Here is a 15,153-nt window from a genome sequence, read left to right as displayed (position 1 = left end):
ATTACAGACTGTATGAAAAATGAACACAAAGCTGAGTAAATGAAAACAAAATCTGTGATGTTTCTACTTATTTAAGAGTTTTGATGTTAAGACTCAGGGACTTTTTTCACTTATTAAGTCATTTCCTAACTTAAGTTGATTTCCTAAAATTGTCATTGTTAAATTCAAAGAAAAGTATAAGTGTTTCTAACATTAAAGGTTGTATTCACTATTAAGCAGAAACCCCCCACAAAGTATTACAGAAATAATTAAGTGATTATGTCAAATGAACAATGAGATAATTAAATTATGAAAATGAATTAAGTTAAGAAATGACCTAATATGTTTTATGAATACCAGTCCTGATATTTCAATGAGCCAGGCCCATGAAGGAAGGCATATAGTAGATGAATACCAGCCCTGATATTTCAATGAGCCAGGCCCATGAAGGAAGGCATATAGTAGATGAATACCAGTCCTGATATTTCAATGAGCCAGGCCCATGAAGGAAGGCATATAGTAGATGAATACCAGCCCTGATATTTCAATGAGCCAGGCCCATGAAGGAAGGCATATAGTAGATGAATACCAGTCCTGATATTTCAATGAGCCAGGCCCATGAAGGAAGGCATATAGTAGATGAATACCAGTCCTGATATTTCAATGAGCCAGGCCCATGAAGGAAGGCATATAGTAGATGAATACCAGTCCTGATATTTCAATGAGCCAGGCCCATGAAGGAAGGCATATAGTAGATGAATACCAGTCCTGATATTTCAATGAGCCAGGCCCATGAAGGAAGGCATATAGTAGATGAATACCAGTCCTGATATTTCAATGAGCCAGGCCCATGAAGGAAGGCATATAGTAGATGAATACCAGCCCTGATATTTCAATGAGCCAGGCCCATGAAGGAAGGCATATAGTAGATGAATACCAGCCCTGATATTTCAATGAGCCAGGCCCATGAACGAAGGCATATAGTAGATGAATACCAGCCCTGATATTTCAATGAGCCAGGCCCATGAACGAAGGCATATAGTAGTTAAACCATGTCTCCATGGCGGCAATAATTGAGTGTGTTTGTCTGGACGACAATGCTTAATTATGCTTAGGTTTTTCACCACAACTATAACAACTGTTTCAACTTTCAAAACTTATAACACCATACACAGAGCAAGTTCAGGAAATTCATAGTGAAGTGTTACTTTTTAAGTGTTTACCTTATATTTTTGGCCTTTTAGAGGTTTAGAAATACATTGTGTATTGTAGTTCAAATTATGTAAAAGTTATGTTTATTATAAAGTTGTATAAATTTCTTTCAGATTTCAAGCCCACTTTTTTCCGAAAGAAGAGGTCGTTATATGACGAGGAATTGTCACTGAAAAAGAAACTGATCGGTGAGTTGAAGATAACATGATGGATATCTGATAATTTATGTCCTAGCAAGTCACTAAATGATTATAACTATCTTTAAACAGGCATTCATTTTATTGACATTTAATAGTGTAGGAAATGTATAGGAGAATTTAAATTCAAATATATAGATGACAAGACCTGTGACAAAATAATGGAATTTGGTTTTTTTGAAACAAGAAAAAAACCCAGGTGACTAGGAACATTCAGCTGTGTTGGTACCTGCCTGCCTCTTGATGTAGGGAAATTGACCACATTTTACTATCAATTATCAAAGATTGAAACATGATCAATGGTTGACTAATTATCAATTATTTTTGGACACTTTTGGCATTTCTGCTTCATCATTAACTACAATTATTAATGCATTTTCCAACTATTCTTTTCTGTTATTTCTGTTATTTTTGTTTATCTTATATTGATCAATTAAATAAATAACAGATTGGAAAGTTAAAAATGACAATTGATTTTGATGAGAAGTTGAGGAGAAAATACAGTTTATATAACCATTCTTTTAATTATTGATTTTGACACAATCACTGTCAATAATCGCTGATGTTGACCTTTTCGATAAAAGTTTATCATCAGAACAACATTACCGATAACACGGATCACCTTTGACAAGGAGCTGATCCATGACCCAGCAGGGTATGGTTATTCTGCTATAGTCCTTTGATGTTAACGTGACATGATATAAAAGTTATTGTGTCTTTTATTCCAGCCCAGCAGTTGACAATGAACCGGCAGCGATGTCGATACCTACCCAATAATACATTCACCTGTGACAAGGAACTGGTTCGGGACCCAGCAGAGTTTGAACATCATCAACATCAACTTGACAAGATGATAGAGGAGACGAGAAAAAGGCTGAGAAACCTCAAGGTGTGGTTGATGCTAAGAGCTATTCAATTTAAACATATAAACCATGGGAGGGGAGACACTTAATTTATACCTCACCCCTACAGAAAGAATTTTACCCTTTTGGGGTCCAAATTAGCGTAAAAGACACCCCATCATTTATTATGAAAATAATTGTCTTCCCCCCGTCAGTTATGTTTTACTGGAAAGTCTCAATATATTTTAGTTGGATTATGCTGTATCATAAGATGGAATTTATTAATATGGTTTTAGCCATGAGGTTTTAAAAAGGCCAGGATGCTGTGAAAGAGGGACAGGTTGCTAAGAAAGGGGGACAGGATGCTGTGAAAGAGGGACAGGTTGCTAAGGGAGAAAAGGAGACATTGTAACTGACTGAAGAACTTGAACATTAGGGTTTAGGGACCAAAAAATGTTAGGAATTGTGTTTAATTGGAGTGATATTAGGTTTCAACTGCCAACTAGGTATAGTTTGTATGTATTTTCAATCACATTTACTGAAAACAAAAGAAATCTTTCACAGTCTTAAGCATTCCATTCTGTGAAGGCAGAAAGTCGCCCATGCTTGTCCTCAAGAAGGCAAAAGGGTTCTACCAAAAAAGAACAACCACCAGCAGCAACCTTTCATAACTCCTTAGCTAAACCCATGAATTTATTGCACTCGGTCCTCTGAAACCAGAACTACCATTTCTCAATTGTTATGAAACCAAGAGCTTTGCTATTCAACATAAATTGTAAACACATGCAAACTCATATGGTTCTATCCATAACAGAGAATAAGAAAGCAGATGAAGAAACAGCGTCGACTCACGTATGAGGACAAGAACGACTCAGATGAGTTTGACTATGCAGATAATGACGATACCATTGATTATGATGAGAGTTTCTCCCTGGACCATACAGATAGTGTGGATCTGGGGAGAGAGGAGGAAGAGCAGGAGGAGGACGATGGGTGTGATTGTGATGTCGCGATCGATGAATTGGATGAATTACGGTGAGTGGGAGAAACGAGAAATCATCCTAAATGATTTAGGCTGTAAGTGTCCGATCCATGGTCTAGTGGTTACACACTGCCAATCCATGGTCCAGTGGTTACACACTGCCAATCCATGGTCCAGTGGTTACACACTGCCAATCCATGGTCCAGTGGTAACACACTGCCAATCCATGGTCCAGTGGTTACACACTGCCAATCCATGGTCCAGTGGTTACACACTGCCAATCCATGGTCCAGTGGTTACACACTGCCAATCCATGGTCCAGTGGTTACACACTGCCAATCCATGGTCCAGTGGTTACACACTGCCAATCCATGGTCCAGTGGTTACACACTGCCAATCCATGGTCTAGTGGTTACACACTGCCAATCCATGGTCCAGTGGTAATACACTGCCAATCCATGGTCCAGTGGTTACACACCACCAATCCATGGTCCAGTGGTTACACACTGCCAATCTATGGTCCAGTGGTTACACACTGCCAATCCATGGTCCAGTGGTTACACACTGCCAATCCATGGTCTAGTGGTTACACACTGCCAATCCATGGTCTAGTGGTTACACACTGCCAATCCATGGTCTAGTGGTTACACACTGGATTGCCAACCCATACCATAACGTTACAATTACCAACTATTCTTAATATACATTTGTAAAGTCACATATATGTATATTGTCAATATTAATATTTCTTTAATAAAAAATGTTTAGTCGCTAAAGATTTTACTTTTTTTAATCATGATGAATAACTATAAGGAATGCTATCATTGTGTGAGCACAGGAGTGCAGACTTGCAAATTTGCGAGGAAGCCCACAAGCCTGGTCTTGTTACAACATGAAGACATATTTATTATATTCTCACTTTTCAATATCCAGGAAGTTTGGTGCAGATTCGCTAGAAGAGTACGATGATGAATTTGGCAACTCTATGGAGGAGGACGACGACCAGGAGGGACAATTCAGGAAGAAGGGAAAAAAGAGCTCCTGTAACCATGACAACCTGAAATGTTCCATACATGACAACGACCACTGGCAGACACCACCTAGGTGGACATGTACGTTTTAAGTGGAGCGCTGCTGCATTTTTTAATTGCAGCAAGGAGGTTAAGTTCAGGTTTTGCCCAGGTCACAAGTCAAATATCAAATTGAGTTTATGTGTTAGACAAACATGTCAAAAAGATTTAGCTGTTTTGTAGTGTTTTAAAATTTGAAAGAAATCAAGATAATGAAAGGTGGTGTTTTAAATGTAGTTACTAGTAAATGCAAATTACTTCCAGAAAATATTCAAGCGAAAGCACAGTTAAGATAATTGTGTGAATTCAACAATGCATAATTTCAATTAACGAACATGTCTTGCAGTGGCACATATTTTTACTATGCTAAGAAAAGAGAAGAATGTGTACGGAGAATGAGCCACACTCCTTCCTGCACTGTGTGTGGACATGTTATGTCAACAATATCCAGCATTCTATCTTTATTTCAGTGGGTCCATACTGTTTCTGCACTAATGCGGAGAAGAACACATATTGGTGCCTCCGAACAGTGAACGAGACACACAACTTCCTGTACTGCGAATTTGTCGACAGTTTCCTCGCGTTCTATGACTTTACAACAGACCCACACCAGGTTTGGGCGGCAGTGATTTTGTAGCATTCTTTGCTTATAAACTTGTTTTTCAAGGGAATATTGTTTTTGTCGTAACCTTTGTGTCATTAGTGCGCTAAAATGGGTTAACTCCTCCATTTATGGGTTAAGAACTGTTTCACTCAATGCAAATTCATACATTTATATAACACCTAGAAATTCCCAACAATTTTGCTATAATATTTGCCCTTGACTAACAAAAGCAAAACAGATTGTGATGGACCGTTAGGCTGTTTGAAAATAAATACAATATGATTATAACTAATTTGTACCATAAGTTTATATTTACCATTTCTTGCAGCTGCACAATGTGATCAAGTCAGTGGACTTTGGTGTGATGGAGCAGCTGCATGAGGAACTTGTAATGTTGAGGCGGTGTCAGGGCGGCAAGCAGTGTAACAAGATACGGGAAAAAGGTACACTTCAATATTTGGTAGACATGTTCTAGGTGCGCTAGGAACTTGAGATGTTGAGGCGGTGTCAGGGGGCAAGCAGTGTCACAAGACATAGAAAAAGGATAGGCCACAATGGGCTGATTTTTTAGAACTTTGGTTAAGTTAACATGTTGTTAAGATCATTTTTGTCATCTTTCAAATTGTTACTGCTCTGGAAGTTTAATGGAAACACCAATCTTGTGACCTGCTTTATTTCTAACATTATTTGAGACAGCTGTTTCAGCTGAACTTGTTTATATCTAAGTATGTGAGCACATTATCAAACATTTTTCTTTTAAAAGTTATCATTGTTAATCATGTTGTCAACTTTAACAAAGCGGTGAACAATTGGTCCATATTAAGGTAGACAGTATAATGCAAAGCTTTTAGCATTGCTTTTGCGAAGCTTTTTTGACACGGGCAGTGAGTAGACATTTTCTTGTAGAATGAGGAACATGTGGTATTGAGGAGATGTCATGGTGACAAGCGGTGTAACAATACATAGCAAAGGTCGGCCACTATATTTGGTGGACAATAGGAATGTTCTAGATGCATGAGGAAGTTGAGGTATTGAGGAGATGGCAGCTAATAGTGAATGGGAGGATATAAACATTGTGACCCACATTATAAGAGGTTTCCCAGCTGAAGGAATGGGCCAAACTATTCATTTGAATCTTTCAATTCTAACCTAAATCTGTTTTTACAGGTGAAAATAAAAGACGTAGACGTAGAAGGAAGGTGCGTAGAGGTCACAGGAACCGCAGTCGCCGTCACAACACTCGGTCATATATATGAAACAATGATATAGACATTTAGTTGTTAGTAGATACTTTATTGAAATGGGGAATATTTGTAAAGTATTCCATCAGCTGCGGGCATATAGGGCTGTATAAATTAAGTGATATTTGTGAATTGAAACGGATTTAGACTGTGTGATATTAAGTGACTGGTAGAAATCTCATTAGATGTCTAGTGACTGGTACACTAAATTGTTTATTATGTGCCATTTTGTGAAGTGTATTAATGCACAATGTAAATGAATAATATAGTTCTGTGTTCTTGTTATGATTTTGTGTACACTTATGAACAAACAGTCTTAGACTGGAACTGATCCGTCTTAGATTTCACCATTTGATATGTTTGTGATAGGTTCTTAATTTGTTTGGTATGATTTTGTTTTAGATATAGGAAATCTCATGATTTTAGGTTCCTTTTCTTAAAAGACTCCCGGAATGTTCTGGAACTATTTAAGAAGTTTTTTTCTTGTGTGTTTTATTTGATGTTTGTAAACTGTTTTCATGCCAGTAGCTTTCTGTTTGTGTTTGTGTTTTTTTCGAAAATGTATATATATCATGTACTTTATAAAGTTACCACCTGTATTATTATTTGTGATATTGAAAATACTGTTTATAAATTAACTGTTAATTTTTTCCTAATAATTACATATAGTTGAATGACTTCATATTGTTTAGAGAAGCAAAGCTTTTCAATAATTTATCGGTAAATTGTTTCATTCTTTGTTCTTCTTGTTTTTTTTATAGAAAATAGGTTATTTAATTTGTCTTGTACGTATGTGTCAATGCCAGTGAAATAAATATTGTTTGATGTATAAAGTTGAATAGTACACATTTATCTCAATAATGATTACTGTAAATGTGCATTGTCCTATAACAGGGTACTTGTGTTGTGTGTACAGTTATTTTTCATTAGTTTCATGGACACATTCTACTTACACAGATCCATTAAAGGATCATGATGACTTGCATAAAATGAGTTATTGTAAAATTTCAACGTGGAATATCGGACATTTCAAGATTAGTAATAATATAAAGACAGATGAAGTTTCTTCTTTCTGAGAAAAGGAACATACCATGTATATTACTAAACTTTGAAAGAAGCCAACTTACCACATAGATAAATTTCAAAGCTATGTGAAAACACAGTGGACAGAATATAGGAATTAATAAGGTCTGACATTATAAAAAACATTGATGAAGAAATTACATTATAACTCAGTATTGGTTGAGGGAAGGAATTTTCTTATATGTATGCTTCAATCCTGCCAAGGAACTGATATTTCAGACATACAGAGGGATATTTATTATTCACATGACATTTGATAACTATTTAATAGTCAAACAGAAAATGTTATCATGTTTGTTTTACTGTACTTCAAACTGTTACATGATGAACATAGTACATATTTAACAAATCAAGTGTTCAACTATGGTTTAATTTTCAAAAATTCCCTAAAAAAAGTATTCTTACATGCTACTAATTTTTTTATAGTTGGGTGTAACCAAATTGCATGTCAGTTTCAAAAACAAAAGTGTGTGCCAGGTAAAATAATATTTAATTTAGGATTTCAATTTTATCTTCTAAAAACGACTATTTATTAAAAGCCTACTGTAGTTTATTGTCTTGGTAGTGTAAAGAAATCCGAAATAAAAAAATGTAGAAACTATTTCTCCCTCCTAATGCTTTAATTGTGAAACCAAAATGATAAACAAAAACAACATTACTATTCATTAACAGTAATCATGTGCATGAACACATGTATGTGTATAAACACTGTCCCAATGGGCATTCAGGTGTCACAATGGGCATTTGGGTGTCACAATGGGCAATCAGGTGTCACAATAGACATTCGGGTGTCCTAATGGGCATTTGGGTGTCCCAATGGGCATTTGTATGTTACAATGGACATTCTGGTGTCCCATTGGGCATTTGGGTGTCCCAATGGACATTTGGGTGTTTCAATGGACATTCTGGTGTCCCAATGGGCGTTTGGGTGTCACAATGGACATTTGGGTGTTTCAATGGACATTCTGGTGTCCCATTGGGCATTTGGGTGTCCCAATGGGCGTTTGGATGTCACAATGGACATTTGGGTGTTTCAATGGACATTCTGGTGTCCCAATGGGCGTTTGGGTGTAACAAGGGACATTTGGATGTCACAATGGGTGTCCAAATGGACATTTGAGTGTCCTAATGGACATTCGGGTGTCACAATGGCCATTCGGGTGTCTGTCACAATGGGCATTTGGGTGTCCCAATGGGCATTTGGGTGTCCCAATAGGCAATTGGGTGTCACAATTGGCATTTGGGTATATTGTCTTACTTGTTTGAAAAATATATTGTGCAATATTTTCATCATTATAAGCATCTAAAAGATGCATTTCTATAAACTTTCTAGAAAAAGTGTTTAAATAGTTTCTCTTTAACAAACATACAGTATCACATGTTCATTGTAAATTCTGTAATATCAGGATGTTGCAAGCTTTAATTGCTTACTTCAACTTTGGTAAACTATGATAAGAAAGGCTTAATTATTCTAAGATATGCAATTTTGTCCTTTCAGTACTCTCCAGTTTGTGTTTATATGACCTAATTTTAAAAGATTTTAGAATTATTTTTTTTAATTCATATATCAGTATATGAAATTCGCATAGAAAGCCTGTAGTCCTTGAAGTGTTTTTTTTTTAAGTTAAGATGAGTTTATTTCTTTACTTATGTTAACTACTGCTTAAGTAAAATGCTGTAATCCTGTGTCTTGCTACACTTTATTTTAGGTACAATGTATTACTTCACTGTTTCATTGTTTTAACATTTTGTAAAACCACTTTCTAGCAAATGTGATGAATTTTCGTTTCAATACATTAAATAAACTGTAAATAATTATTTTGTTGAGAGTTTTTATTTCACATGTGCAACTTGTTAATATGTACTTCATGGCAATATATACTGTCTATATGTGTCTATATAGACATTTAACTTGTTTCATCACTACAGACAAAATATAAGAATATTTGATGGGAAAAATCCATAAAGATGTAATGCTGATTAATACATTTGAAATCATTTAAAAGCATAATTTGATATTTGCTTGCCAGATTGTGTCTGACAAAAGCCAGGATATAAAAAGCACAGTACTCGGTCCCCAATGATATTTCAAGTTGTCATGTTAGTGCATTGATTAGCACTTTCCATCAAGGCGTCAAGGGTTCGGTTACCAGCCTGGGTGCATGTGAGATTATAAGTATCTTCCATGGCCGAAAGTGTAAGATAGGTTGGTCCCGACCAGAGCGTTGGGTGTTTTGCGAAAACGTGGTTTACCGAGTTTCCGCAAAACACCCTGCGCGAGGGTTGGGATGAACCTATCTTGACACGAGCGGCTATGGAAGATGCCTTTTCTCCCACCTTAGTTTAACAAAATTAAGTAAAAATGTATTTTTTTTACTGGAACTCTTTTGTGCGTAGTGAAAATAAATGCGTATGGATATGTGATAATTCGTGGTTGTCATGGATATGCACGCAGTGATTTAGAATATGTTTATAGTCAAATCGGTCTTTAAATAGTTCTGAGGAGAGTGAAGCATTATTTCTTGAAAGGTGCGTGAAAGCATTTTTATGGTGACATTTGAAGCGAGAAATAATTAATTAGCGTTCTAAATGTTACAACAAGACAAGGTTTCTATGATGCTACAGACGACAGTCTTAAACAAGGGAGGTAATTAAAATGTGATGCCCATTAAAAAGAAGTTCCATACGGGCGTTTTATCTTTGCCCGTGGGCAAGATAAGAATTTCTAGCATGGTTAAATTTTTGGATCTACTTATCTTGAGGTGGGAGAAAAGTTTGTGGTCACCAAGCAGGACAGTGGGTTTTCTACGGGTTTTCTGGTTTCCCCACAGGTTAAGTCAGCACTCTTGCACGACATCATGTCATTGAGATTATTGTAATAACTTGTTTCACAATCGTTACAAAATAACAGATTTAAACTTAACAAGATTGGATTAAGGTGTTTTTGATAAGAAATACTGTAAAAAACAAGATCTATGCAAAATATTGTGTTTAAACCTTCATTATGCTTTGGCCAGCAGTTCTCAAACTTTGTAGAGCGCTTGCTCATTACGTGCAGATGAATAAAAATTGATTTTGGTCAGCAGGTCAATATTCAAGGCCACCCTGAATTTACTGTGAACTTAAAATGTAAAACAAGTCTTGTCTTAATCATGTTCTGGTTTATATATGTATTCACAACGTGGCTTTGATATACAGATATAAACATTAAGATCAATAAAATGAAATATGATATGTCTGTGGAAATCATTTACAAAGACTTATTATACATGTATTACTAGCCGAAGTTTGAACAGAAACTTGCATTTCATATTTTAAAACCTTGAAAGTTAATTTGTTGGGTGGTGTAAGGACAAGAAAACATGATGAAAGACACTGGAGGTTAACTATCAGAAAGGTATGTAAGTGTTATTTTTAAATCAAACTGTCATTTAAATATGTCTACCAGAAACTTTAGACAGATTATAGAATGATCATAGCTCTATGGTTTATTGTTTGCTTTCAGTTTAGTTGAAAATATTCAGAATTTGCAAATCTATTAACTCATTGTTTTCTTTCATTGCTTTATCCACAACAGTACATGAAGGTTCTTTATAAATGAAACTTCTGGGATAAGCCTAGTTATAAGACACGATCATGTTTTAAGTCAGTCAAATAAGAGGGCTTAACAACACAATATATGCAACAACTTGTATCCGATTGGCAAAGCAATATAGATCTTAAATTGTTTTCGATATATATCTGATATGAGAATGATATATAGGTATATCCAATATTGACCAGATATGATATACTGGGTAGGTCTTATATCCATCAGACATGATATCAGTCCTACTTGTACCTGATGGGCAATAAGCGGTATAGGTCTGATGTTATTTCAAATATCTATCCAATGATATCTGTATGTATAAGAAAATAAGTAAAATTAAAATCATGAAGCATACTTAATAAATAATAAACACAGAACAAACTACATCACCCAAAAGCAAAAACTGAACAAAAAAGACTTAAAGGAGCTATTAAAATACCAAGTGATATAATTTTAAGAAAGAAAAAGAAATTTGTCAAAAACTTTGTCAAATGTTCTTGTTACAGAATGGACCGTGATCCAGAGAGCCAGCGTGTGATGTCCCTGAGATTGTCCAAGGTGCTCGGGGACATCGGGGTCACAAGACACATGGTTGACAGGAGGAGGAGAACATGGCTCATTAAAGAGAAAGTTTACACGATTGAAGTAAATATCCTTCGTGACAAAAACTACACATGTTACCACGTTGGAAGCCAAAGTGAAGGAACCACTTCATTGGGTATGAAATCGGATGTAGACATGTTAGTGAAAATAAATGACCATTCTATTATTTTGGAAATGTCTGAATGGCAGTTTGGGGGCAAAGGGATTTTTCTGATGCTTAAGAATGAGAAAACTCCTCCTCAACATTGTAACCTACAAATAATTAGAACAGACCTTCCACTGCCATTCACACAGGATATGGTGGTCAAAAGCCTGGAGTGTGAAGTTGACATGGAAGGCAAGGTGCTGCTCAAAAACACTGTACATGACTCATTACTGACACAGACATGGGGAGTGGAATATATTAGGCAAGGTCCATCACGCAGTGGAAACAAAGAGTTAGATGTGGTAAATGCTTATCATTGTCCAAGGGTGCCAGAAGAGTGTCAGATCTTCTTCCAAAGACCTCGGCCTGGACACTGGCCCAGACCTGAGACACTGGAACAGGCAAGAGGATATGGAATATTCTTGGTTCCACAAGGACATGCTGAAAGTTATGATTCAAGTATTGAGTGGAGATTCTCTACTTCCCTCACAGAAAGACTTCTCATGTTTGACCTAAATAGCAGCAAGGTAAAGACCTATACATTTCTGAAAATACTAAGGAAGACATTTTTTAAACCTATCGTAGGTGACCGATTGAGTTCATTCCATTTCAAAACCACCCTATTATCCACGATTGAGACCTATCCTCCCGAGATTTGGCGGAAGCAAAGTCTACTACAGTGTATCATTTACTGTCTTACTACACTAAGGCGCTGGTGCAAGATGAATTACTGCCCACATTACACAATCTCTGGTGTTGACTTGTTTGTGGGAAAACTGCAGAAGTTTGAGCTGTTGCGTATCTCTGTAATGTTGTCAGACATGATAGAGAATATCATAACATACGTTGTGCATATAAATATGGATCAGGTCGGAGATAGAATGCTGGTATTAAATGGAAACACACTTTCACAACTGCAAATGAGAACAAGGTATGAGAATCAGGAGATAACAGTGAAATACTGCTTGGATTCTTTGCTGTTTGAATTGTACAGTTTACCATGGAAATACGTTACACAGAAAACTCTTCCACAATTGCTGGTTTCTGTTGACCAAATTATTAGAGATTTAATTTCTTTAAGACGCAATATTAATAAAGACACATTACATTTTGCCAGAGATGTCATCGGCTCAGGCGTAAAATACCTTTGTGGTCTTCTAGCCTCAATCCAGGCTTCCAGATGCATTGAGTTACGCCAAACCATCTCACCAGACATTTATAACTTATACCAAACTTCTTTGGTTTCAAATGTGACATCAAGCAGGCTTAAGTTTGCTTCCATGTTGTACTGCACTGGACAGCATGAGGGTGCTATAACAGTGTTGAACTTCACTGAGGGATTGCTGCACGAAGATGTATTACCCCTATGTTTGAGCAGAAGAAGACAGTGTAGACCTACCAGAAACTTCCTGCGCAAAGGGCTGTATCTTCCAGTATCGGAGATTATTCAGGATTTGGTGGCAATTTGTGTTGTATTCCTGCCTCGGGAATCCTACTGTGTGCCAAAACATCTGGTGTATGAGTTATACAGGACTTGCACACAAGCAGACATTCAACACAGACACCCCGCGTATTGTGACTGGATGGACTGTGTTACAGTCGACTCAATCCCATTTCTTTACTACCTGCAATACCTCACGTATAGAGAGCACGGGCAACATGACAAGAAACTGGCAGCATTGCAGAAGCTTTGTAATTATGTGAATGATGACGAAAATCAGTATGGTTACAAAGAGACGGCATGGAATATGCTGGGTCATTGTTGGCAACTTGAAAACAAGTTGGACCTTGCTTGGCAATGCTTCTGTGAGTCAGTATGGGCATACCCACAAAACAATGCTGCACGATGGCATATGGCTATTATTTTGACAAAGCTGCACGATGGCATATGGCCTTTATTTTGACAAAGCTGCACGATGGCAAATGCCAGTTATTTTGACAAAGCTGCACGATGGCAAATGCCAGTTATTTTTACACTGCTGCATGATGGTGTATGGCCGTTATTTTGACAATGCTGCACCATGGTGTATGGCAGTTATTTTGACAATGCTGCACTATGGTATATGGCCGTTATTTTGGCAATGCTGCACAATGGCATATGGCCGTTATTTTGACAATGCTGCACAATGGCATATTGCCATTATTTTGACAATGCTGCGCGATGGCATATGGCCATTATTTTGACAATGCTGCACGATGGCATATGGCCATTATTTTGACAATGCTGCACGATGGCATATGGCCGTTATTTTGACAATGCTGCACGATGGTGTATGGCAGTTATTTTGACAATGCTACACCATGGTGTATGGCAGTTATTTTGACAATGCTGTACAATGGCATATGGCCGTTATTTTGACAATGCTGCACAATGGTATATGGCCGTTATTTTGACAATGCTGCACAAAGGCATAAGGCCGTTATTTTGACAATGCTGCACAATGGCATATGGCCGTTATTTTGACAATGCTGCACGATGGCATATGGCCGTTATTTTGACAATGCTGCGCGATGGCATATGGCCGTTATTTTGACAATGCTGCGCGATGGCATATGACCGTTATTTTGACAATGCTGCACGATGGCATATGGCTGTTATTTTGACAATGCTGCACGATGGCATATGGCCGTTATTTTGACAATGCTGCACGATTGCATATGGCCTTTATTTTGACAATGCTGCACGGTGGCATATAGATTTTGTCAATGCTGCACGATGGCATAGAGGCGTTATTTTGTTAATGCTGCACGGTGGCATATAGGCTATATTTTAACATGCTATCAACCAAAATCAGGACCAATGATAGCATGCCTTACCTTGCCAATTGTTGTTAAGTGTAATGCTATTATTTAAGGACAATAGTTTTAAATCATTACTGTCGAAGTGTGATTAACTGATTATGATAGCTAAATGTGTGTATGATTACTTCATACTTTGGATGAGTAACTGTCAGGTGTTACTGCAGTTGGATTTATATATTTGCAGATGAAATACATGTACATGTTTGGTAGTTGAGTAAATAAATTATGACTGTAAACATGTATACCGACTTGGCTGTTTTACTTATTTGTCTTCGATGTTGGTTTAGGCTCTGATAAAGCATCATGATGAGTGAGTGTGAGGTTAAGACTGATACCCAGTCATCCTTTAAAAGCAATCAGACTGCAATTGACAGCAATGTCATGTGGTACTATACAACACCAAAATGGTTTGACATAGGACCATAAAAAGGTTTCAGTCGTAGGTTGCCAATGACAGGTAGATGATCCCTAAACTTGATTTTTTTGGGATCAGTAACAAGTCATGTTAGTTTCGCATAGGACCATGCGACTTCAGTAGTAGAAGTAGCAGCAGTAGCAGCAGCAGCAGCAGTGGTAATAGTAATAGTAGAGGAGCAGTACATTGTAGCAGTAGCAGTAGTAGTAGTAGCAGCAGCAGCAGCAGGTAGCAGCAGTAGGTAGAAGTAATAGTAGAGGAGCAGTACATTGTAGCAGTAGCAGTAGTACTGTAGTAGTAGTAGAAGTAGCAGCAGGTAGCAGCAGTAGGTAGTTGTAATGGTAGAGGAGCAGTACATTGTAGAAGTAGCAGTAGTACTGTAGTAGTAG

General features: G+C 37.1%; 2 protein-coding genes across 6 annotated transcripts in view; both read left to right on the top strand.

The window, feature by feature from the left end:
* LOC128206029 (putative extracellular sulfatase Sulf-1 homolog) overlaps positions 1-9,028 on the top strand; it is a 48,322-nt gene extending 39,294 nt beyond the window's left edge. For all 5 annotated transcript variants that reach the window (XM_052908152.1, XM_052908151.1, XM_052908150.1 and 2 more), the window contains 7 exons: positions 1,305-1,379; positions 2,117-2,277; positions 3,045-3,265; positions 4,146-4,324; positions 4,753-4,895; positions 5,215-5,329; positions 6,054-9,028. In XM_052908152.1, the coding sequence (XP_052764112.1) occupies positions 1,305-1,379; positions 2,117-2,277; positions 3,045-3,265; positions 4,146-4,324; positions 4,753-4,895; positions 5,215-5,329; positions 6,054-6,142 (983 nt within the window). In that variant the 3' untranslated portion in view covers positions 6,143-9,028. The remainder of the gene's footprint in view (positions 1-1,304; positions 1,380-2,116; positions 2,278-3,044; positions 3,266-4,145; positions 4,325-4,752; positions 4,896-5,214; positions 5,330-6,053) is intronic.
* Positions 9,029-10,492: 1,464 nt separating this feature from the next.
* On the top strand, positions 10,493-13,661 carry LOC128206919 (uncharacterized). The gene is made up of 2 exons (XM_052909660.1): positions 10,493-10,607; positions 11,306-13,661. The coding sequence occupies exon 2, from the start codon at positions 11,307-11,309 to the stop codon at positions 13,449-13,451; it is 2,145 nt and encodes a 714-aa protein (XP_052765620.1). The 5' UTR covers positions 10,493-10,607; position 11,306; the 3' UTR covers positions 13,452-13,661.
* Positions 13,662-15,153: the final 1,492 nt, after the last annotated feature.

The sequence above is a fragment of the Mya arenaria genome, chromosome 10 (assembly GCF_026914265.1).
Source record: "Mya arenaria isolate MELC-2E11 chromosome 10, ASM2691426v1".
Lineage (NCBI taxonomy): Eukaryota > Metazoa > Mollusca > Bivalvia > Myida > Myidae > Mya > Mya arenaria.
Note: the sequence above shows the minus strand (reverse complement) of the source record. Positions and strands in the feature narration are given on the sequence as shown.

Bases quoted from the DNA above. Each gene is read 5' to 3' on its own strand.
- LOC128206919 (XM_052909660.1), top strand. From the start codon at position 11,307: ATGGACCGTGATCCAGAGAGCCAGCGTGTGATGTCCCTGAGATTGTCC.